Source organism: Citrus clementina, unplaced genomic scaffold, assembly GCF_000493195.1.
Source record: "Citrus clementina cultivar Clemenules unplaced genomic scaffold, Citrus_clementina_v1.0 scaffold_2, whole genome shotgun sequence".
In the NCBI taxonomy this organism is placed as follows: domain Eukaryota; kingdom Viridiplantae; phylum Streptophyta; class Magnoliopsida; order Sapindales; family Rutaceae; genus Citrus; species Citrus x clementina.
In genome coordinates this window covers 32,340,243-32,363,623 of record NW_006262688.1, presented here as the reverse complement: position 1 = coordinate 32,363,623, position 23,381 = coordinate 32,340,243, and the positions used below count along the sequence as shown (strand labels likewise).

Here is a 23,381-nt window from a genome sequence, read left to right as displayed (position 1 = left end):
CTCAATATCAACACTCGAGTGAATGTATTTTAAAATGAGTTAATGACAGAAGTAAAAACGACAGGCAAATTACCGTTTGCAGGAAAATGGGTCGACAAAGTGGGACTCAATATCAACACTTGAGGAAAAACGACATTAAATAGATTGAGACAGAAAATAGGTTAAACAACAGTACATGCGTGGGAGTTAGGCTAATTCGATGGCTATTTGGAATTTTTTAAATTTTGAAGATATTTTCCAGAGTATTTCGTCCTTTAATTATTGTGTAATATTATTAATAGATTAAAATAGGTTGGGTATAACAACTTTTGTCAATCTTATTAGTTATTTTGCAACCACTGAAATGATTAGTGTTTTTTCGGCTTTTATTTCACTGAATGCACATAGAAAGAACTCACTCACAAACTAATGAAGAAAAATATGGCATGGAATACCTGCTTATGCAACTCTTAAAATAATGTTTCAGATCGAATGCACAGCAAAGCTAATCTTGATATCCCCACATGTGGTGGTTGCAACGAAATCGTAAGCATGTTAAAGGTAAAAACATAGCACAAGACCCAAAGAAAAATTTAAATTAAAACCATGAAGATGTTATATCAATACTGGCCAAGCCATTTTATCACTTTGAATAACTTCACTGAACTTTGGGCTCCCTACCCAGCAGACACTAACGAGACGACATAGAACAAAAACTACATGGTAATGGAAAATTTGATATCCCAACGTTGTATCATTACTCACACATACAATATTCATATACTTCAACGAACAAAAACTTTGGATAAAGCAACGCGGCATAATTCAATTCGAAGGGCACCTCCTCTTTTTCATTATTGCTTGTCATAAACCATGTCATTCTCCCCCATACCGTACCAGCACTGCCCCTCGGTAGATCATATACTAACATAAAGAAGAAGCATCATTAACAGTTCTTACAAGTTAACGGGGGTATACTTCAGTAATTGACGCTTCATCAACAGACCATGGAATCGACTTGCTTGTAGATTTATCAGAGCACTCAAATTCTTTTGTGGGCAAGCCCCTCTCAGTTCGACTGCCTATGAAAAATGCAGGCTGTTGAGGCAACGGAAGTGTGACAGAGTAACTATTGAGCATGAGAACTATTGTTGCCATTGATGGCCTCTCAGCTGGATCTTCCTGGACGCATAATAAGCCCAATTGGATGCATCTAATCACTTCATTTCTTGAGTAAGAATCTGTCAGATTTGTATCCAACAACTGCAAAGGAGTTCCATCCCTCCATTGTTTCCAAGCCTGCAAACAGTATATCAAGTATATTAAAAAAGGTCGCAGTTTCTACCTCTTCTTTAGTGCTTTTACTTGTGTGTGATGATATAGGCACTAACAAAGGGGAAAAATTTCAATATATTATCACATTTATGCTTACATAACTCAAAAGATCTGCACTTACATAACTCAAAAGATCTGCAGCACCATCTGTTTGATAAAAGTTGCTGTTCTTCTTGCCAGTTATAATCTCCAAAACTAGGACACCAAAACTATATACATCTGATTTCACAGAAAATTGCCCATGCATAGCATATTCTGGGGCCATGTAACCACTGTAAACCAACAACTAAGTCAATGAAAGACAACAACGAAGCTTTTGAAATTATTCAAAAAACTCTATGCAGTTTATTTATAATCCACACTAAATGGTTCTGCCAGGGGATGTAATGCATAAATTGTAAACTAACCAAATGGAGACTATGTACAAAGGGTAATAGTTGCCAATACTTACTATGTCCCAACTATTCTGCTAGTATTTCCTTGGGTTTGATCAACTCCAAATATCCTTGCCATGCCAAAATCTGAAATTTTCGGATTCATCTCTGCATCTAAGAGTATATTACTAGCTTTCAAGTCACGATGTATAATTCTGAGCCGAGAATCTTCATGAAGGTAAAGAATTCCTCGAGCAATCCCTCCAATTATCTTGTAACGTCTTGACCAATCCAATTGTCCTTGTTTTTCAGGGTCTGTGCACATATCAAAATCAATACTTCAAATTGAAAATTGGAAATTGAATATAAATGCAATCTAGAAATTCTGTCTGTCTTGAAAAGAAGGATAAAAACTAGAATAATCTATTAAAAAATCTTGAATATTCAACTCTCTTAAGACATTGAAATTTATGTAAATGATCCTAACCATAAAGAAAATAGTCAAGGCTTTTGTTTGGCACAAATTCGTAGATAAGTATCTTTTCTTCGCCCTCCAAGCAAAATCCCAGCAGCCTAACCAGATTTCTGTGTTGAAGCTTGGCAACCAAAACAACCTCATTCTTAAATTCTTCTGCACCCTGTCCTGAGCTTTTTGATAGCCTTTTCACAGCTATTTCTTGTCCACTAGGAAGTACACCCTGCAAATGTACATTAATCAACAATTAGAAAATTTGTAATGTGTCCTGCAACTGCTAAAAACTTTCAGAGATGTCATGATAATGAATGGTATACCTTATAAACCTCACCAAATCCACCTTCACCCAACTTGTTATCAGTTGAGAATTTGTTTGTGGCAACTTCAATTGTCTCGAAATCAAATTGCAAGGATTCTAGAGTTGTAAGATCGTTATCAGCTGCACAAACAAAAAGTAATTAATTCAGTCTTCGAAAAAAGGTTACAACAATTGTATGCATACATACTCTTGTTAAAAGACTGTTTGATTTAGTAATAAAGAAGCTCTCGTGCTTACCATTACTTTCCGGTACAGCATTATACTTCTTTTTTGCTTTCCTTCGTAGGAAGCAGAAGCCCAAAATAAAAAGCACTGCAGTGACAGCAATTGGAGCAACAATGGCGATAATTGTTGATGATGAGATTCCACTTTTCCCTGCAGGAAAAAAACAATATGTTTCATTAGGCATACTAGAAATTCATCAATGTAAAATATCATATTGAATGTTAAATATCCAGAACCAACATTGTTTTAAATGGTTAAAATCATCAATCACATATATGTAGACAAAAATTTATAGTTATAAAATAAAAATCAAAAGTGTAGTAATATATATAAATTTTAAATAATATAGTAGGATAAAACTAACTTGACTTCAAAATCATCACTTGAAGTACTCATCAAACACTTTAGCTCTAGCTTAATACCAAAAGGAGCCTAAAATCTCGTTGCGTTTCACTTAAAATCATAACTTACAGATATATCATTGACAGACCCCTCAAAAGAAAACGATAAAGCATATATAACTTAAAATAATGAAAATGGCAATAAAAAGTGGGTTCACATTTACCTCGAGACGTCGTTACCGAACCAGGAGGTGGAGGAGAAAGAAGAACCGGAGCAGGTGCTGGCGGCGCTGTGGCTGGTTCATTGTAAAAAGGGTACAATTCATACCGTACGTTACAACTCGGAAACAACACTCTTCCTCCTTGCTTTCCACTGCAACAACTTGGCAACCGTGCCACAGCTCCTCGAAGACATGCGTTACAATCCGAACTTGACAGGTCCGGTGTACATTGCGCAAGACTGTAGAGTGTTTGAAAGGTTGTGAAATTTGCTTTTCTCGTTGCAAACCTTTTGGTATTATTCACAGCCTGAGTTACAACTTGGCTCATCTGAGTCCCCACTAGCTCGTTCAACCTGCCTTGGTCCGTAACATTTTGTGTATTCAACAAAGAGACAGTGGGAGCTGTGGCCATGGTAGAAAAGATAGACTGATCCGAGTAACGTAAAAGGCACTCAGCGTACCATAGTATTGTTTCTTTGCTGACTGGGCAAAGCTGAAGTACATTTCTTGCAGCGTAGGTGGCACAGTCTTGACAACCGGTGGTGGTTTGATCCCCGCGGCAGAGAAAGAGACCGTAGACCCTGTTTGGGTCTTGACCAGCTGTAGCGTTGAAAAATCCGCTGGAGAATCCATTTCCACGGCTGGCGTTAGTCGGAATAGAAGAGAGGAGAAGATTGAGGTTTTTTTCATAGGTGCTGTTTCTGGTGAAATTTGCTGTTGTTGAGCAAAAATGATAAACGTATTCCGGGTCAACTGCAGCTGTAAAACTGAACTGGGAGCTTAAAAGATATATGAGAAACGGAAAGACCATGAAGAATTTCAAGGGCGGCATTTGGAATCCCAGGTTTTTGTTGCGTACTGTGGATTACAAATACAATCCTCTATCCCTTCTTCCTTTTTCTTGTATTTTTTTTTCTATCTTTTGTTTTATTAATGTTAGGTACCAGATTTTATCAAATATAATGAAGAAACGAGTGGTGGAAACTGCAAAGGTTGCGTCGGGAAACGGGACTTGTCTGCACAAAGTCAACAAAGTGAAGTCAAGCTCGTCCCGTCCCAATTAATTACTTGTTTGCTTCCAATCACCCGGAGAAAAAACCAGTCGCAAAACCTCAGTCAAATGAAATTTTGGAATTTTTATTTTTTTGTGATTGAAGAATTTGTGGAAAGTTAGATGAAGGGGAAAAAAAAAAAAAAATTAAAGTGATTAAGACAGAAGTCGATTCGTGACGTCAGAGATACATGTTAGCTGTCAATTATGAATATATTTTCCAGGGAGTATTTTGTCCTTTAATTATCGTAAAATGCTGATGGATCAAAACTAGGTTGGGCATGAACACGACTTCCTTAACTTGAAGTAAATTATACATGTTATATATGTATTAATTAAATATTATACCTTTCAAATATCATTTGAAAATTCTTCAAATTGAAGAGTTTAAAAGTCATCGTTTCGTACCTTCTTGAGGCCAATTAGCGAAATCGCATGTTTCACTACAATGTCATGATCTAGTCCGATTCCCGTGTACATTCTTTGAAAAGTTTATTGTTACTATTTCAACGGCATTATTTGCGTAATTGATTTTTGCAGGAAACGAGGTTCAGAAACCAATGATGGGGTTCCATATATACTTCGACAGAATTATAGGAGAGTATTTCATAAGCAGCCCATTATGTTGGGTGCAAATGGGCTGGGCTGGGCTGGGCTTGAATGATGGGTACACTTGCAAACTGAAAGAGTACGGCTATTTGAACGCCACTTGTCATATCACAAGAGCCATTGTGAAATTAGTTTGAAGGACAAATAAACATTTGAGTTGCGCGATTTTCACCTATGGAGAGGCGGATGAAAACCCCAGAATCACTCTCTCTTCCAATTTCAATAATTACCTGCTCCAAAATATTAAGCATGTCTTTGATATTTTCAAATGATTTGTTTTATTTGCTTTAGAATATATATATATGAATGATTAGCTTTTGATAAATTTGAAAATGCATTTGTGAAATTATCTTCTTTCCTCATTGGACTTTTTCCTTCGCAACAAAAAATTATCTTCTTTCCTCATTGGATAAGCTTTAATGATGACGGGATACCTACAAAAACGTACTCCAACACTCAAATTGTTATATCAAATTACCACTTAAAAAGTGATAAAATAGTTTACATATACTTTACACAGGACAGGTTTATCATAAGAATTATTTAAATATATATAAGGACGATTTATCCACTTAAATGGAAAAAACAAAAGTAACAAAAATAGTTATATATGAAATTGCCCCTACAACGCCCAATATGAAATTATACGATTAAGTTTTCATATAATTTTATTTAAGTTATTAATTAAAGTCTTTAAATATGAATATAATTTATTAAAGTTAATTTAACATTCAATAGGGGGCAGACATGTGTCACCCATTGATCCGCTGCTAAATTTTAATATTATTAATTTTAAAAATTCTGAAATTTTTTATTTTTTATTTAAAAAAATTCATCTTAATTGTTCTTTTAACAATTATATTTAAACCAATTTTAATAAATACATATCAATTACAATTAAATTTCAAAAAAATAATTATTTTAAGGAACTAATTCCATCTTAACTGTTCTTTTAACATTTATTAAAATTGATATAGATATAGTTTTTTCTTTATCGATATGGATATGAATATTAAAAGAACAATTAGAATGAAGTTTGTTTCTCAAAATACATATCAACTACAATGTTAAATTTAATAATAGTAATTACATTTGTATTTTCTGATTAGGAAATTATCAATTTCTCTGTAGCACTCAACTTTTTCATTTTATATCAAACCATCATTGGCCCTTTTTTTTTATAAACAGGCGTCGCTTTTTACCAGATGAAACCAAATTTTGAAATACCGAAATTGCCCCTGCAACATCAACGTTTGCCCATCGATGTTAACATAAAAAAAAGGTTCGGTGGTACAGAGAGCTATTATCAAAATTCTTTGGTATCAAATTGAACTTTCGATATAAATTTGGTGGCAAATTTATCGATTTGTCATAGTATATGAATGAAATTGTACAAAACAAAACAAAAAGGGATTATATGTTAGAAGAGTTGAGATTTGACGAAGGGACTTTGCAACATAAGGAAGAAGGAAATTTTGATATTAACATTTCTGGCAGCAAAAGTGAGACAGTCTTGGCAGGCGCTGCTGCCAAGATCGCCACGGCAGAGGAAGAGGCCGTAGACTGTGTCAGAGTCTTGGCCTGCTGTGGCGTTGTAGAAACGGCTGAAGAATCCGTTGCTGCGGCTGGCGTTAGTGGGCAGAGAAGAGAAGTGTGAAGCCAAAGATTAGATATATTCTGTTATTGAGCTTGCTGAGGTGGCTGATGAGCTGGCGTTAGTGGGATCCAAAAAGAATAAGCTGTTAAGTTGTTACAGCTTGGTTTCGTTAAGAGGATACACACGTGTGAAAAGCAGAGCATATAAGCTTCTCTGAAGCCAGAAGAGAGGATATACAAAAGAATGCGTTACAGAGAGAGGAAACACTAAGCTTAGAGAGTTTCAATCTGTATTGTTGAGAGTCATTGTAATCGGCCATTTTTGTTCAATAAAGCTTCAGCCCTAGCTGGCATTTTCAGCCGTGGATGTAGGTTCCTTTGTGGAGCTGAACCACGTTAGTTTCTTGGTGTGTTGGTAGTTCTTGGTTTGCTTTGTGTTTCTTTGCTTCCTTTTCTGGTCTTGTTTTTGTTAATTCTGGGTTGGTGAGTTACTTAGTTCTTGTTCAAGAGTCTGGTATAACTCAGTTAGCATTACAAGAAGAAAAGGTTGGATTGAGAAGTGCTGTTCCTGCTGAAAGTTGTTGTATTTGGGCAATTATGAGCGAGGTATTCTGGGTCAGCTGCAGTTGTGAATCTGAGAAAAATGCTTACAAAAGACAGAAACCGAAAGAAAATGAATAATTTGAAGGAGCGCATTTGGATTCTCGCTCTCAGCCTCAGGCTGACCTCACCCGGGAATGAATATAATAAATAGTTCTTAGTACTACGGATCTACATATGTGATGATCGTCTATCTTCCTCTTTTTATTTTTATTTTTTATTGCTTTTAATTTCTCTGTTGTTTTATTAAGTATTATTGTTGGTGAATGGCGATGAGGTTGATCAAACAACTTTGTTTGAAAGTTGAGACGCGTGGTGAAGATGCAAAAGTTGATTATCGCAGAGGAGACTCGTCTACCCGAAGTCAACAAAAGTGAAGCCAAGCACGAAAGACGGAAAATCTCAGTCAAATTTTGTCGAAAATTTCACCAAATTAAATAGATTGAGACAATTTTCAGGGGAAAAAAAAATTAAAGACTCAGACAGAACTGGATTCTTACACAAACTACATCGTAATGGAAAATTGGCCTCCGGAGTCCGGACCCAGCAAACACTAACCGGACGACACTAAACGCAAACGATACCGTAATGGAATATTTGATTTCCCAACGTTGCATCATTACTCATCCATACAATAATCATATACTTCAACAAATAAAAACTTTGGAAAATGTAACGCGGCGCCATTCAATTTGAAGGGCACCTCCTCTTTATCATTATTGCTTGCCATAAACCATGTCATTCTCCCCCGTAATGTACCAGCACTCCCGGTGGGTAGACCATATACGAACATAAAGAAGAAGCATCGTCAACTATTCTTACTGGTTAACGGGGGTATACTTCAGTAATTGATGCTTCATCAACAGACCATGGCATCGACTTGTTTGTAGATTTATCAGAGAACTCAAATTCTTTTGTGGGCAAGCTCCTCTCAGTTCGACTGCCTATGAAAAATGCAGGCTGTTGAGGCGACGGAAGTGTGACAGAGTAACTATTGAGCATGAGAACTATTGTTGCCATTGATGGCCTCTCAGCTGGATCTTCCTGGACACATAATAAGCCCAATTGGATGCATCTAATCACTTCATTTCTTGAGTGAGAATCTGTCAGATTTGGATCCAACAACTGCAAAGGTGTTCCATCCCTCCATTGTTTCCAAGCCTGCAAACAGTACATCAAGTATATTAAAAAAGGTTGCAGTTTCTACCTCTTCTTTAGTGCTTTTACTTTTGCGCCATGATATAGGCACTAATAAAGGCAAATGCTTACATAGCTCAAAAGATCTCTAGCACCATCTGTTTGATAAAAGCTGCTGTTCTTCTTGCCAGTTATAATCTCCAGGACTAGGACACCAAAACCATATACATCTGATTTCACAGAAAATTGCCCATGCATAGCATATTCTGGGGCCATGTAACCACTGTAAACCAGCAACTAAGTCAATCTAAAGACAACAACAAATCTTTTGAAATTATTCAAATAACTCTATACAATTTATTTTTAATCCAGACTAAATGGTTCTGCTAGAGGATGTAATGCATAAATTGTAAACTAATCAAAAGGAGAGTATGTGAAAAAGGGTAATAGTTGTCTATACTTACAATGTCCCCGCTATTCTGCTAGTATTTCCTTGAGTTTGATCAACTCCAAATATTCTTGCCATGCCAAAATCTGAAATTTTTGGATTCATCTCTGCATCTAAGAGTATATTGCTAGCTTTCAAGTCACGATGTATAATTCTGAGTCGAGAATCTTCGTGAAGGTAAAGAATTCCTCGAGCAATCCCTCCAATTATCTTGTAGCGCCTTGACCAATCCAATTGTCCTTGTTTTTCAGGGTCTGTGCAGATATCAAAATCAATATTTCAAATTGAAATTCGGAAATTGAATTTAAATGCAATCCAGAAATTCTATCAATCTTGAAAAGACGGATAAAAACTCGAACAATCTATTCAAAAGTCTTGAATATTCAACTCTTTTAAGACATTGAAATTTATGTGAATCATCCTAACCATAAAGAAAATAGTCAAGGCTTTTGTTTGGCACAAATTCGTAGACAAGTATCTTTTCTTCTCCCTCCAAGCAAAATCCCAGTAGCCTAACCAAATTTCTGTGTTGAAGCTTGGCAACCAAAACGACCTCATTCTTAAATTCTTGTGCACCTTGTCCTGAGCTTGCTGATAGCCTTTTCACGGCTATTTCTTGTCCACTAGGAAGCACACCCTGCCAATATACATTAATCAACAATTACAAAATTTGTATTGTGTAACCTCTTGCAACTGGTAAAAATTTCCAGAGATGTCATGATAATCAATGGTATACCTTATAAACCTCACCAAATCCACCTTCACCCAACTTGTTATCAGTTGAGAATTTGTTTGTGGCAACTTCAATTGTCTCGAAATCAAATTGCAAGGATTCTAGAATTGTAAGATCGTTATCAGCTGCACAAAACAGTAATTTATTTACTCTTCAAAAAAGTAGCAACAATTTGTATGTGTACATGCTCTTGTTAAAAAATTGTCTGATTTAGTAATAATGTAGCTCTCGTGCTTACCATTTTCTTCCGGCACAGCATTATATTTCTTTTTTGCTCTCCTTCTTAGGAAGCATAAGCACGCAACAAAAAGCACTGCTGCGACAGCAATTGGAGCCACGATGGCAATAATTGTTGATGATGAGATTCCGCTTTTCCCTGCAGGAAAAAGCAATATGTTTCATTGGGCATACTAGAAATTCATGACCGTGAAATATCAAATTGAATAATTAAACATCCAAATCGAACATTGTTTTTAATGGTTAAAGTCATCAGACACTTTGATTACAAAATCAATGTAAATCCAACTTTTAAAAAGTGTCAGTTTAGAGATAAGGCTAGTTTATAAGTGTTGGGTTACTTCTTAGCCGAAATTTCAATAGAATAAACAAAAGTCCAACACCAAATATATAAAATTTTTCTGGTGCGTTTCCCTTGGAATTATAAAACTATATACGTATCAATATCTTCGATCCCTGAAAAGTCAAAAGCAAACGAAAAAGCATAGCTTAAAATAATGAAAGAAATGGTGTTAGAATGTGGGTTGAACTTTACCACGAGGCCTGATCACCGAACTAGGAGGTGGAGGAGAAAGAAGAACTGGAGTAGGTGCCGGTGCCGGTGTCGCTGGTTCATTGTAAAAGGGGTACAGTTCATACCGGACAATGCAACTCGGAGTCAACACTCGTCCTCCTTGCTTTCCACCACAACAAGTCGGCAACTGGGCAATCGCTCCTCGAAGACATTTGTTACAATCAGAACTTGACAGGTCTTGTGTACACTGTGCAAGTGCGTAAAGGTTTTGAAAGGATGTGAAATTTGCCATTTTTGTAGCGAAATTTTTGGGATCATTCACTGCCTGGGATGCAGCTTCACTCATCAAAGACCCCACTAGATCGTTAAACTTGACAGGGTCTGTTGCGTTTTGAGTATTCCACAAATAGACAGTGCGCGTCGTCTCGATGGTAGAAAAAATATACTTATTTGAGTAACGTAAAAGGCACTCATCGTACCATACTATGGGGTCTTTGCTAACTGGGCAAAGCCGAATTACATCTCTGGTAGCAAAAGTGACACAGTTTTGGCAGATGTCGGTGGTTTGATCACCGCGGCAGAGAAAGAGGCTGTAGACCCTGTTTGGGTCTTGGCCAGCGGTGGCGTTGAAGAAACCCCTGGAGAATCCATTCCCACGGCTGGCGTTAGTGGGAAGAGAAGTGAGGAGACGATTGAGGTTTGATTCAAAGGTGCTGTTTCTGGTGAAATTTGCCGTGTCTGAACAGAAATGATAAACGTATGTTGGGTCAGCTGCAGCTGTAAAACTGAATTGGAAGCTTGAAAGATAGATCACAAACAGAAACAACACGAAGAATATCAAGGGAGTCATATGTAATTCCCGGCTTTTTTGTTGCGCACAACTAATAATAATGCTCTAAATAATCATCGTCTACTTTTTTTTTTTTTCTTTTAAATTTTGCATTTTGTTTTGTTTTAATTTTTAATGTTAGTCGATGAGATTTAATGTGGAAACGAAACGATTGGTGGAAGCCAGGGATGGCAAAAGCCGGGTCCGGGTCCGGGTTTGGCCTTCCCGGTTCCGGACCCGGATGCCATTTTCATTATACCGGACCCGGATGTTAACCCGCTTTTCTTGCATCCGGGTCCGGTCCGGGTTAAACCCGGAAAAATCCGGGTTTCCGGATTCCGGGTTTTGAACCCGGATCAATAAGAGCAGTCTGAAAAAAAAAAAATTTATCCCATCACATGAACCAGAAAATTTAAGGATTAACGTGATATACAGACTCATAAAATTAAAAATCCATCATGTTGGTCAATCACATACTTATTCGAAGTCAAAAAAATGCCATCCAAAAAGAAAAAAAAAGTCGGAAAAATGAGTAATTGCAAAAGCTTTTGAAGTAGGAAAAGTTTTCCAGCAGGAGAAACACATAAGACAGCACGTGAGGAAGAAAGTATAACTCTTTCATTTTTTTCCCAGTCTGAGTAGTTTTGCTGGCAATTTCGCAAATCAGTTTAATTTCCGTATCAGTGCTGTTTTCTCCACAAGCTGATGAAGGTGCGTCTTCCCTCGAAATACGGCAACTGACGATGACGATGATGATGAAAAGAGCTGCGACGGTAGCGAAGAACAATGATTTGAGTTGATGAGGAGACAATTTGAAGAGAAAGAAAATGGTTGGCTCTGATTTTGGGCTACGGTGGCTGCGATATACGAGTGAAATTAGGGCACTTGTGTGTGTTGTGTGTGTTTTTCTAATGTTACTATTTATATTAAATATAATAAAAATAATATATCCGGGTCCGGGTTCCGGATATGCGGGTTAACTCAAACCCGCATCCGGACCCGGATATATCCGGGTTAAGAAAAATAATTCCGGACCCGGATTTTATTGTACTCCGGTACGGGTTAAACCCGGACCGGATTGTCCGGGTTCGTCCGGGTCCGGGCCGGGTCCGGAAAAAACTGCCATCCCTAGACTGGAAGCTGCAGAAGTGGAGTTGGCCAAGGAGACTTGTCTTCACAAGGTGAAGTCAAGGTCTCATTCCTCCAATTAACTGTTTTGTTTCAGGACAAATTCTCGGTCCCACGGAGGAAAAGAGTTCCGAAAATCTCAGTCAAATTTGTGAAAAGTTAAATGAGGAAAAAGGACATCACATTAAATTAAGTTTGATTAAGACGGAAGTGGGTGCGTAACGACGGATTCAAGGGAGTTGTTACATGGGACTCAGGGTTATCCAATGGTTTAAAGTGGCATTTTCTAAGTTTTGAAGATATTTTACAGAGAGTATTTTCATTTTGTCCTTTAGTTATTGCAAAGTATTAATTGATCAAAATTAGATTTGGTATAAATTTCTGATCGTTCATAACTCACAAGACGAGAGTAACACAAAATTTAATTCCAATTTTTTTCTTTTTCCTTTCCTTAGATATAAGTCATCAGTTGATATTTCCCAGAAATCAATTAGCCAAATCACGGCTTTCATTTGAGATATCATTATGTTGTTCGATTCCCATAAAAATACGTACTTTCAACTTTGAAAAGTTTATTATTATCATTCATAATAACATCATATTTATATATTAAAAATTATGTGCATTATTAATTTTGCTCTTGCAGGAAACAGATTTTCAAGTCACTATGATAGCTGCTAGGATTTCAAGTTGAACAGATTTTGGAGAGTATGTTTTAAGCAGCCTACTAGACATGGGTGGGTGTATATGGGCTGTGGGCTTAAAAGATCGACGTATGTAGTCCAGGTTCAGGAACAACAATATATTGTCTATAATTGTGGGACTGAAATTACTTTAAAGGACAAAGAAACATACGAGATTTTCACTGAATGCAAAACCTCAGAATCGCTCTCTCTTCCAAGTTCAGTGATTACCTTGCCCCAAAACGTTAAAGCTTTTTAAACTTTTTCTTTAAAAGCTGTAAATGCTATTCACTTTTTCTAAGCCTAAATTCTATCATATAAACAGTACCTCATCATTGCATGTGCAGCCTTCATTCAATAACCCAAATAAAATGAGAGGCGTAAATGTTATTTCCCTAGGAACCAATTTAACAAGGTAAACACTACAATCATGAATGGTAAACCCTGCATTTCCTTTTTTTTTTTTTTTCATCTGACAAGCGATTCATGCTTCGCCCACACATCTCCTTCAACAGTTTGGCAACATGACATAAAATTAAATATATAAATAAATTTCAGATTTTAGAAGTTAATCAATTTTTCATAAATCTATGGGAAACAGTTTTTCATTTTAGAGGTACGTGTCACAGGCGAGAGAGTTCGATTTTTCATAACGATCGTGTAAAAGTAATTGAGGAGAGAGAGTTCGAACTTAATAAAATTTAAGTATTAAAAAGGAAAGTTTTTTTTTTTTTTTTTGAGAGAAAAAAAGGAAAGTTTTTTTTTTTTTTTTTTGAGAGAAAAAAAGGAAAGTTTAATAGTTGTAGCATTACACGTTGGAAAACTCAATCTTGATTATTGATAACGTCATTAGATCTTTCAAAGTCAAAACTTATAACTATAAAGATGGAGGTGAAAAAACAAGGGATGATCCAAATCCATTCACTTTGCTATTTGCCTTCGGCGATGAACTCTTAACCACTTGGGAAAAAGAATGTAACAGTTATCGTGGTGAGAGAGTAGAAACAGTGAGGTCATGACACACAGAAGGATCTTTGGTCGAAGGTTGCTCAGCGAGAACGATTGTTCTGCCCACAGGAAACGGGGGTTGCCTTGGTTCTGAAAGAGCTATTGATTCACTTCCCAAAAGAGCCACCACATTTGACATGGTGGGTCTTACTGCTGGATCTTCTTGCACGCACAAAAGCCCTATGTGTATGCATCTCACCACCTGTGGAATCGAACTTGATTTCATCCACAAAGGGTCTACAAATTCCATGTCTTTACCTTCTTTCCACAGTTGCCATACCTGCAATCAATTCCAATTAAAAACGGTTTATAATCTTACATTTATTATAATAACATCCATTTGAAGCAAAATCTCAATTCTAGTTAGCAGCTACATTAAACATACGTATGCAAGGAGTGTCTGAGCATGTCCTGTAAGATAGAAACCGCTATTTCTTTTGCCACTTATGATCTCAAGCACTATTACACCAAAGCTAAAAACATCAGATTTCACTGAGAACAGTCCTTCCATTGCATACTCCGGAGCCATGTATCCGCTGTTCCAAATGCGAAAAAACAATTACACAGCATGATTAAAATAATTTCCGGAAAAATATGCTGAATAGTTGGTAATGAAAAAAGCTAAGAAACATACTAGGTTCCAACTACTCTCCTAGTGTTAGCTGTCTTCTGATTTTCACAAAAAATTCTTGCCATACCAAAGTCTGAAATCTTGGCAACCATATCTTTGTCCAGCAATACATTGTTCGGCTTTAGATCCCTGTGGATTATTTTAAGCCGAGAGTCTTCATGAAGGTAAAGAAGTCCTTTGGCAATTCCACCAATAATATTATAGCATGTATTCCAATTAAGTTGCAACCGTCTTTCAGAATCTGAAATTGAGTAAACCAAGGTCCAGAGAGAGATTAGTACACATAACTGAAGCAACTGTGTAAGTTCAAATGTCTGCAGTCAGTAGCAGAGACAGACCAAAGATAAAGCAATCAAGACTTCGGTTGGGCATGAGTTCATAGATTAGCAGCTTTTCCTCGCCCTCTATGCTGCAACCCACTAGTCTTACAAGATTTCGGTGTTGAAGTTTTGCAATAAGTATGATTTCATTCTTGAACTCTTCCAAACCTTGCCATGACTTCCTTGACAACCTTTTAACTGCTACTTCCTTCCCATTCGGTAGAACACCCTGAGGATTAACTAAAAGTTATGGAAATATATTCCCTTCAATGGGTGTATGTGCAAACATCTAATTAATCATGACATGTTTGTATTCTCTTATATATTAACTGATTTCGTTGGGTGTGCTCTATGCATATACTCTGAAATTGGTGCTTTTACTTCAGTGAGGATAAGAATCCTTTCATGATCTTAATTAGCTTCTAAGGGTTTTGTGCATTTATACATGTACACTGATGTGTGGTCGAAATTATTTCTTAGTAATTTTAATTTTTGTTAACAACCAATTACGTTCTTATATTTTACTAGGGTGAAAGCCTAGAATATGAGAAGATTTTGGTCCGAATATCTTTTGTACGATATTGAACTAGGCAATAGAGTGTTACCTTATATACAGTGCCAAACCCGCCTTGTCCAAGCTTATTAGAATCAGAAAAACCATCAGTTGCTGCCTTTATAACAGCTAGATGCACAAAAGGCAATTCCTCTGAACTAACCAAATCCCCTTCTTGTGTTAGTGATACTGATATTGGTCCTGCCAATTCATGTAGTAACCCTCGTTGGCTTCTTTTCTCATCTACAAAGGCAAATTAAACATATTAGTCCCTAAATTTTGGAGAATTTTTCAATGTATTCGTGGAAAGCCTTTTTTTTTTTTTTTCATATTTACCATTTTTTGCTCCTTTCTTCCGGCGAAGATAGACAACATAAGATCCAATGAGGACAACTAGTACAAATGTTGATATGCACGCAACCGCAACAACCATCCCAGTCTTCCATTTTCCGTCTGCTTTTCATTAAAAACGAACCCTTTAAATTCAAATTAACTGTATAAGCTGTGATACAACTCTGAATACGAATGAATTGAAATGACCAAATATTAAAAATACCTGCATTTTAAAGGACATAAACCAACTCATAATACAAATCATTTCCCAAACACCGTACAACCATGACTCTTCATTAATCATACACTTTTTAAAATACAATTGAATATGATTAGCTGTTCTTCTTTAATGAGGGCGCTCTCAATTTTATAAGATGTAGACTTAATTTGATTGGTAGCAACTAAATATTGACAAGTATCGTAATAAAGAGATTTTACTGTATATATATTCCTACAACTCTTGTCCCACTTTGGGATAGTTGTAAATAAGAATAAACTCCACATTATAATAACTTATAATTTTTCTGAATTCTAATTTAAAAAATTTGCCTCCACATAGTAGTAATTGTGTGTGTGTGTTTTGTTATATTAAATGTCTAGGATGAAGAAAAATATTTTTTTTAAAGTTATTTAGGACAATGATTTATTTTTCAGAGTTTTTACTAAATTATTGTGTAGTATTTATAGAATTTACATTGAGAAGAAAAAAAAATTAAGAAAATGCAAACATTTAGACATTTAAAATAACTTGCATATTGTGAAATCATGTCCACTTTTTTTACCAATGTCTATACATTGAATTTGATATTAATTATTAATATAGTGCATGCTTTATCTCTATATTACTTACACTAAAGATAATTTTAAAATAATAATTTTATAACTACAGTTATATTATGTTATAGTAACAAAATTAGTTAGGCTCGATATTATGACTATAGAGAGGTTTTACTTTATATATAATCAGTTATAGCCAAATTTGGATTGTTTTAATCGATAGGTCATCATCTTGTAATTAAAAAAAAAATTAAGATTTTGTTAATTGCTTCAATTTTGTTGCGGTGACAGCAAAAGCAAACTAGTAAACGAACAATATATGATTGATTAAAGTCAACGATCTCACCTGTGGAAGTTGGGTATGTTAGTGATATACGTGTTGAAGCATTATAGAAGAGGGAGAGCTGAAATCTCAAGTTACAATTCTCATTTACGATAATCCCAGCCTCCCGAGCACCACAGCATGCTTTGAGGTCTCCCAAGGCGCCAGTCAAACAGTCGTTGCAGTCACGGGAATTAATGTCCCTGGTACACTGCACAAGCCCATATATAGTTTTCCGCTTTGGAAATTTAACTTCACCGACCGCAAACATCGCCGGATCAGATGAGGCCTCAATTGAGAGGTTAGTCATTAAGTAAGTTAATACTTCGATAAAACGAGCAGGATTGGACACACTCTTCCACTGATTATTCCACTTTTCTGCGTACTGTCCTGCATAAACCATCACTAAAAATTTCCGGTATGAGTATTGAATTTGACATAATTCATACCATATGATTGCCTCTTCAGCAGTCTTGCAATTTTTCAAGATTTCATGTCTTGCGTTTTCGAGGCAATTCTGACAAACTGTGCGGTTAACATCCCCTCGACAAAGTGCTCGCCCAAAAACTCGATTAGGGTCATCTCCGATTGACAAGTTGTAGAAGCCTTGTGAAGTGTTGGTGGCTATTGACTCTAGAAGGAGCTTTAGGTTATTTTCAAACGGGCTGTTAGGAGCATAACTTGTATTGGAGCAAGCTATATCGAGAGGATCTGCATCAGTAAAGATAGAGAGAATGAAGAATTGTACGACTAGGAGAAGCATAGCTGAAATTATATTTTTTTACCATCTTCCTTATTTGGAAGCACAAGGGGATTTAGCCTGTCGGAGGCCAATGGCTGCATGACATTTTTTTTTTCAGTTGACAATAATTAGGCGAGGTTTGAACATTATGGAATAGAAACTTCCTGATCATTCGCAACGCAAGAGATTGAAAGTTCAGCAGACTTAAATTACCTGGTAATTGATTGGTGGAAGAATTTGACTGGTTTTTGCCATTATTTCTTGTCTGACCTTACCTACTACAATTACATCATTTTAACGAATATTAATTCAAGAAGCTTTCAGATACGTAATCACCGAAAGAAAAAAAAAATGTATCCTTATTAATAAGCCAGCAAACAGAGCTAATAGCTTTTCTCCAATAGTTGTGCCCATACACTGGATGGCCACATAAATGACTTTGGCTCGGTTTGTATTGATGGGTTTGTGGTTTAAAAGCTAAGGTTATGAAATTTTGGAAATTGTAGTTGTGAAATAAAAGTTGATGATATGGCTCGGTTTGTATTGATGGGTTTGTGGTTTAAAAGCTAAGGTTATGAAATTTTGGAAACTGTAGTTGTGAAATAAAAGTTGATGATATTTGATAAAATGTTAATTTTAAAGTTTGGAATAATAATTTTAAGTAATTTCATCAAACACTTTACAATTACGTCCTAAAAGCTACAGTTTAAGTGTTGATCAAAATATCGTGGCTATAGTTTAAAAAAGTAAAACTACTAGGAAACGACATGAAAAAAAAAGAAAAAAAAAATATTTAGAACTTGAATTTTGGGAAGATTCCACTTAAAATGTTAAGTGAAGACAGTGTAGGTCTGTTATTTCAAGAGCAATACTTGAACAGTTGAAGATCTGTAATCAATATTCGATGAGCTAGCGTAAGATTTAACAACTACCCTTTCAAGCTCACATAGTTAATATCAAATCATTTGAGGCGAGGCTCGCGTTAACACCCATGAGCAACCCACGAGTAGCTTGCTGTTCAGTCATATATAACAAGGTTTCTTATGTTTTGCCAAATTGCTTAACTAACAGTGACGATACCATGCCTAGTTTCGGACTTTCAGTAACAATTAGTCGCTGGACTTCAACACTTTTGTCAGATTCCACCACATTGACATTGTTGTTATGTTGGAGAAACAACGAGGCAGCTGTATAAAGGACTTTTCTGATCTAATTCTAGACGTAAAGTCGTGATTAAACAGGTCGCAATCCTTGGTCAAATTCAATTCACCGGTTGCAATCAATTACAGCTTGTCCGACTTCTCCGATTCATGATATATAAACAGGTATTGAATATCAAATATATCACAATCCCCTTAAGTTGTTTTTATTTGCTGTTATCCTCTGTTCTTTTTATCTTTTTATCTTTATCTCAGAATTTTCCAACTAATAGGGTTCGCCAACATAGGGGATCCATTTCCAAGGTTGACACCCAAGACTTTCTCGACTATATATGAATAACATTTGAATTTTCCATGTAAGTTTTGGCCCATGTTCACCTTGTCGAGTTCCTTAATTTTGTTATTACTGGAAAATCTTCGCCTTGTAGGATTAAAGCCAGAATCGGATTGGGAATTAGAATACGATACTACCTTAAAATGAAACGGATCAGAAATTTACTTGTAGTTGTCCTTTTCGAGCTACGAATTGTTTATTTTCAATTTTATATGTTTTAAGATTATCTCTTCCGTCCATTTCAAGTTTTCAACAGATTAGAATATTGCTGTCGTCGGAAAACAATTGTAATAATCGTCACGACTGGATAAGAACTAGGTGATCCATTGACTTTTTGTTTCATTAATTCAAAGGCCTTTTATGGTTGATGTTAGGGTAAAATTTAATTCATCTCTTACTTGAAATGTCATTCAATTTTAATTTTTTTTTCCCAAAGGTGTGAAAATATTAATTTACCTCCATTTAATGTCAAGAAGAGCCAAAATAAAAAATAAAAAAATCCTCTCTTCTTTTGAATAAAAATAGAGGTAAATTCATGCTACCACTCTTTCAAACACTAAAAATGAGCATATTTTGTTTTTATTAGCTCAAATGATAATACACATCAATTTTAGGACACCGCTATTGTCTGCTGCTTTCAAATGTGTCGTTTCTTAGGCTTGGGCTTCAGATTCGATAATCTTTCCCTAAATTCAAGATACAATAGATAAACTACATGAATCACCCTATTTCAATTGTTATTCTAGAGTTTTACAACTATTCATTAAAAAAGCCTGTTCTAGTTTGATAAAAACCTGTTAGGATAAACTTCAGTTTAATCAAATATTTCAAGATATTTGTTATAAAATAAAAATTAATAAATATGTATAACTACTCTGGCTTTTGGGTTAGATATAGTATTTTTAAAAATGTTCAACTACTGTACTGGACCACTGCAAATAATTTCTAACCCTAAATATATAATTATATATTGATGCTGATGATATACTTGCTTTGGTCGTTGATTTAAGAGTTGGGACAAATTAACATACAAGAGGCTGCTCACTAGCTTGACCTCTTATAATATTTTGATTAGATAATCTCATTAGCTAGTATGAAGAACAAAATTAATAGATCATTGTCAAAAGTCTACTCTCTTATAGAACATAATCAGCCACTAGATGACTCTGACTCCCCTCTTTTAAATATTCTGATTCGTCTCATGAAACCTTTGAAGGTATGAATGGAAAAGTAGTGTGGCCGGTTTGTATAAAAGAATAATTAAATAGACTAGATAATAAGATCAATATATATATATATATATCGTTATTTTACAATCTGAGAGTGCGAGTCGCTCTTTCACTCTTTGCTGTTTTTCCCAAATACGGACTCACAGATTAATTATTACATTTGTAAAATCCACATACCCTTTGGTTGAAATACAAGCGAAGTGGGGATATAACACTATGTATGACAAGAAAGGCACCAGCCCAGTGCACATTCAAACTCATTCATTGCCTGAATCACCGAGGCGAAAGATCAGAAATTGTTAAACCATTGACAGAGCAATAATTGTTATCATCATCATCCGTAACTCTTCCAAAAGAGAAGGCAGGTTTTTGAGGCTGGCAAAGAGTAATGGTTTCACCCTGTAACATTACAACAACGGATGACATGGTAGGCCTGCCAAATGCATCCTCTTGAACACACAACAAACCAATATGAATGTATCTTAAAAATTCATCTGGAGAACATGTATCGGTCAACAGTGGATCAATCAGATCCAATGAGTTCCCTTCATTCCAGAGATGCCATGCCTGCATCATCATTAAAGTGGATTAAAAATTTTGCAGTACTAAATATAAATTCCCGAAATAAAATGCACGTTCTTTATTGTAGACAAATTTACATAGGCTAGGAGGTTCGGGGCAGTCGCGCCTCTTGATTGATTGAAGCCTCTGTTTCTCCTTCAGTTATAATCTCAATCAAGAGTACTCCAAAGCTAAAAACATCAGACTTTGTGGAATATAATCCCTCCATTGCATATTCAGGAGCCATATATCCACTATTTACCAAAAAGAAAAATATAATCTTTATTATTAATTGAGAATAGCATATTTGAGCTATAAGTAAATAGGTTTTACTTACTATGTTCCGACTATTCTGGCAGTATTAACTTCACCTTCACTTCCGGCGAAAATCCTTGCCATTCCAAAATCTGAGATCTTGGGGTTCATGTCATAGTCTAACAACACATTGCTAGCTTTTAGGTCCCTGTGAATGATTCTAAGTCGAGAATCCTCGTGAAGGTAAAGAATTCCCTTGGCAATTCCATTTACAATATTAATACGTTTGCTCCAACACAGTAGCCCACGTTTCCTTGGATCTAACAATTAAGAGTGCCAGAAAGAGGAATAAATCGATGTTCTGAGAATTCAAAGGGACAATAATAAATGAAAAAGAAAAGCGCATACCAAAAAGGATTGCATCAAGGCTGCTGTTTGGCATAAATTCGTAGACAAGCAGCTTTTCATCTCCGTCAACACAAAAACCTAGAAGCTTGACGAGATTTTTGTGCTGTAGCTTCAATATAAGGAGCACTTCATTTGTGAATTCTGCATTGCCCTGCTCAGAACAGCTGGAGAGCCTCTTCACTGCTATTTCCTTGCCGTCACTTAATACACCCTGATAATTTTTATTTCTTATTTTTAATACAAATTAATGGATGACTTTTTATTTTTATTTTTTAAATAATACTAATACCTTGTAAACAGGACCAAAACCACCTTGTCCTAGCATATTTGAATCGGAAAAGTTACTGGTTGCTACATGTAATGTTTCCAGATCAATATAAAAGTCCTGAGCTTTTAGATCATCATCCCTCCCCCGAACATGTTGATAACGGAGGCCTGTTTTGCTTGCGTCCCCAATTTTATGTAATTGAATCTGCTTTCTTACCATACCCTTCCCTAACACACGAAAGCAAAATTTGAAGAGATAAAATTAAAAGAAAAAGAAAAAAGGGTGAATACAGTTGACGCCAGAACAGAAAATAGCTTGAAAATTTTCTGATAAAATCTTTACTTTTCCGGGCTACTTTTTTTGCAGCAAAGAAGTAGCCAGTGGAAGCAACAACTAGCAGTAGAAAAGCTGCTACAGCGGCTAGAATTATAATCATCCACATCCTCCTTTGGTTGGCTGCATATATTTGAGACCACGAACAGAATACTACATTAAGTTCCATTTTCTTCAAACACCATATGGATTAAGAAATTAATTCTTATGGTGAAATTGCACTACTTACATTTCCCTGATGCTTGGTTTCCAACTGAGGCAGAAGCTTCTGTGTCACCGTTATAAAAGGCATATAATTCATACCTCAAATAGCAGCTACGACTGAGAAGTCGTGCTCCTCTTGAAAAATAGCAGCAAGATAAAATATCTGCTATAGCTTTGTTGAGGCATGCATCACAATCATCGGCAGATAGATCTTTGGTGCATTGAACTAGAGCATATAAAGTGTCTGAATTTGTGAAGGGTACTTCACCAGTTGCATACATTTCGTTTGAAGGATCAAAAGCTGCCAGTTTGGTGAGATTATTCAGAGTGTTGTTCACAACAGATCTATACCTCTCTGGTTCTGATATATTTTTTCTGTTGTATTTAGGAATGTTTCCTGAGACATCCAATTGGCCAAAGAAATTTCCGTAAGCATAGCGCAACTGACAGACCTCTTCCCACACGATTGCGTCGGTTTTGTTTGGACAAAGTTTGGTGATGTCTTGTGTTGCTGTGGTTATGCAGTTGTTGCAAGTGTCATTTGAAATATAGTTGAGGCACATGTAGAGACCATAAACTCTATCTGAGTCATTCCCTGAAGACGCATCGGAAAACTTGGCAGCAGAAGCATTCAAGGCTAAAGAAATGAGGACTTTTTTCAGGTTACTATAGATTGGACCAGCATGTCCATAATCAGCGGCACTGCTTGAACAAGTGTTATAGGGAGGGCTATCGCCAAAAGCAAGATCATGAAGAGTGGCTGTGAGAGAATAAATGAAAATTAATTGAATGACTTTTGTAACACTGATGATATGAACCATATCTTGCCTTTTGGAACCCCTGTGCAATAATGAAAAGTGTTCTCTATTATGCAGCTAAAACAGTTCTTGGGCTAGCTATTTATGGTGCTTCAACCACTTCGTTCATGGTATTTTCTTGGAAGAATTCTTAGTGGATAAATATATTAGTCATTTTCTAGTAACTCTGTGGTGAAGCATATAAGGCTAGAGATTTCGAGTCACACGATTACTCTGGCTCTGGTAGTGGGGATATTTACATTTTTAATTTTGCATGAGTAAAACAGTAAATTGTAGCCCGTAGATAGCTGA

At 36.0% G+C, this 23,381-nt stretch overlaps 2 protein-coding genes across 2 annotated transcripts; both read right to left on the bottom strand.

The window, feature by feature from the left end:
- Nucleotides 1–556: 556 nt before the first annotated feature.
- LOC18052709 lies at nt 557–11,109 on the bottom strand. Its single transcript, XM_006449056.2, has 14 exons — nt 10,216–11,109; nt 9,682–9,819; nt 9,447–9,568; nt 9,137–9,347; nt 8,727–8,964; nt 8,395–8,545; nt 7,956–8,286; nt 3,273–4,136; nt 2,720–2,857; nt 2,481–2,602; nt 2,176–2,386; nt 1,766–2,003; nt 1,436–1,586; nt 557–1,278 (listed from the first exon to the last, which is right to left on the bottom strand). Exons 1-14 carry the CDS (start codon nt 11,042–11,044, stop codon nt 943–945), a joined length of 4,080 nt encoding a protein of 1,359 aa, XP_006449119.2. The 5' UTR covers nt 11,045–11,109; the 3' UTR covers nt 557–942.
- Nucleotides 11,110–13,816: 2,707 nt separating this feature from the next.
- LOC18052708 (cysteine-rich receptor-like protein kinase 10) lies at nt 13,817–23,348 on the bottom strand. Its single transcript, XM_024190973.1, has 14 exons — nt 22,298–23,348; nt 22,078–22,191; nt 21,757–21,962; nt 21,468–21,678; nt 21,142–21,379; nt 20,971–21,058; nt 20,521–20,810; nt 16,803–17,443; nt 15,683–15,799; nt 15,399–15,589; nt 14,812–15,022; nt 14,477–14,714; nt 14,228–14,378; nt 13,817–14,122 (listed from the first exon to the last, which is right to left on the bottom strand). Exons 1-14 carry the CDS (start codon nt 23,091–23,093, stop codon nt 13,817–13,819), a joined length of 3,798 nt encoding a protein of 1,265 aa, XP_024046741.1. The 5' UTR covers nt 23,094–23,348.
- Between the last annotated feature and the right edge of the window lie 33 nt (nt 23,349–23,381).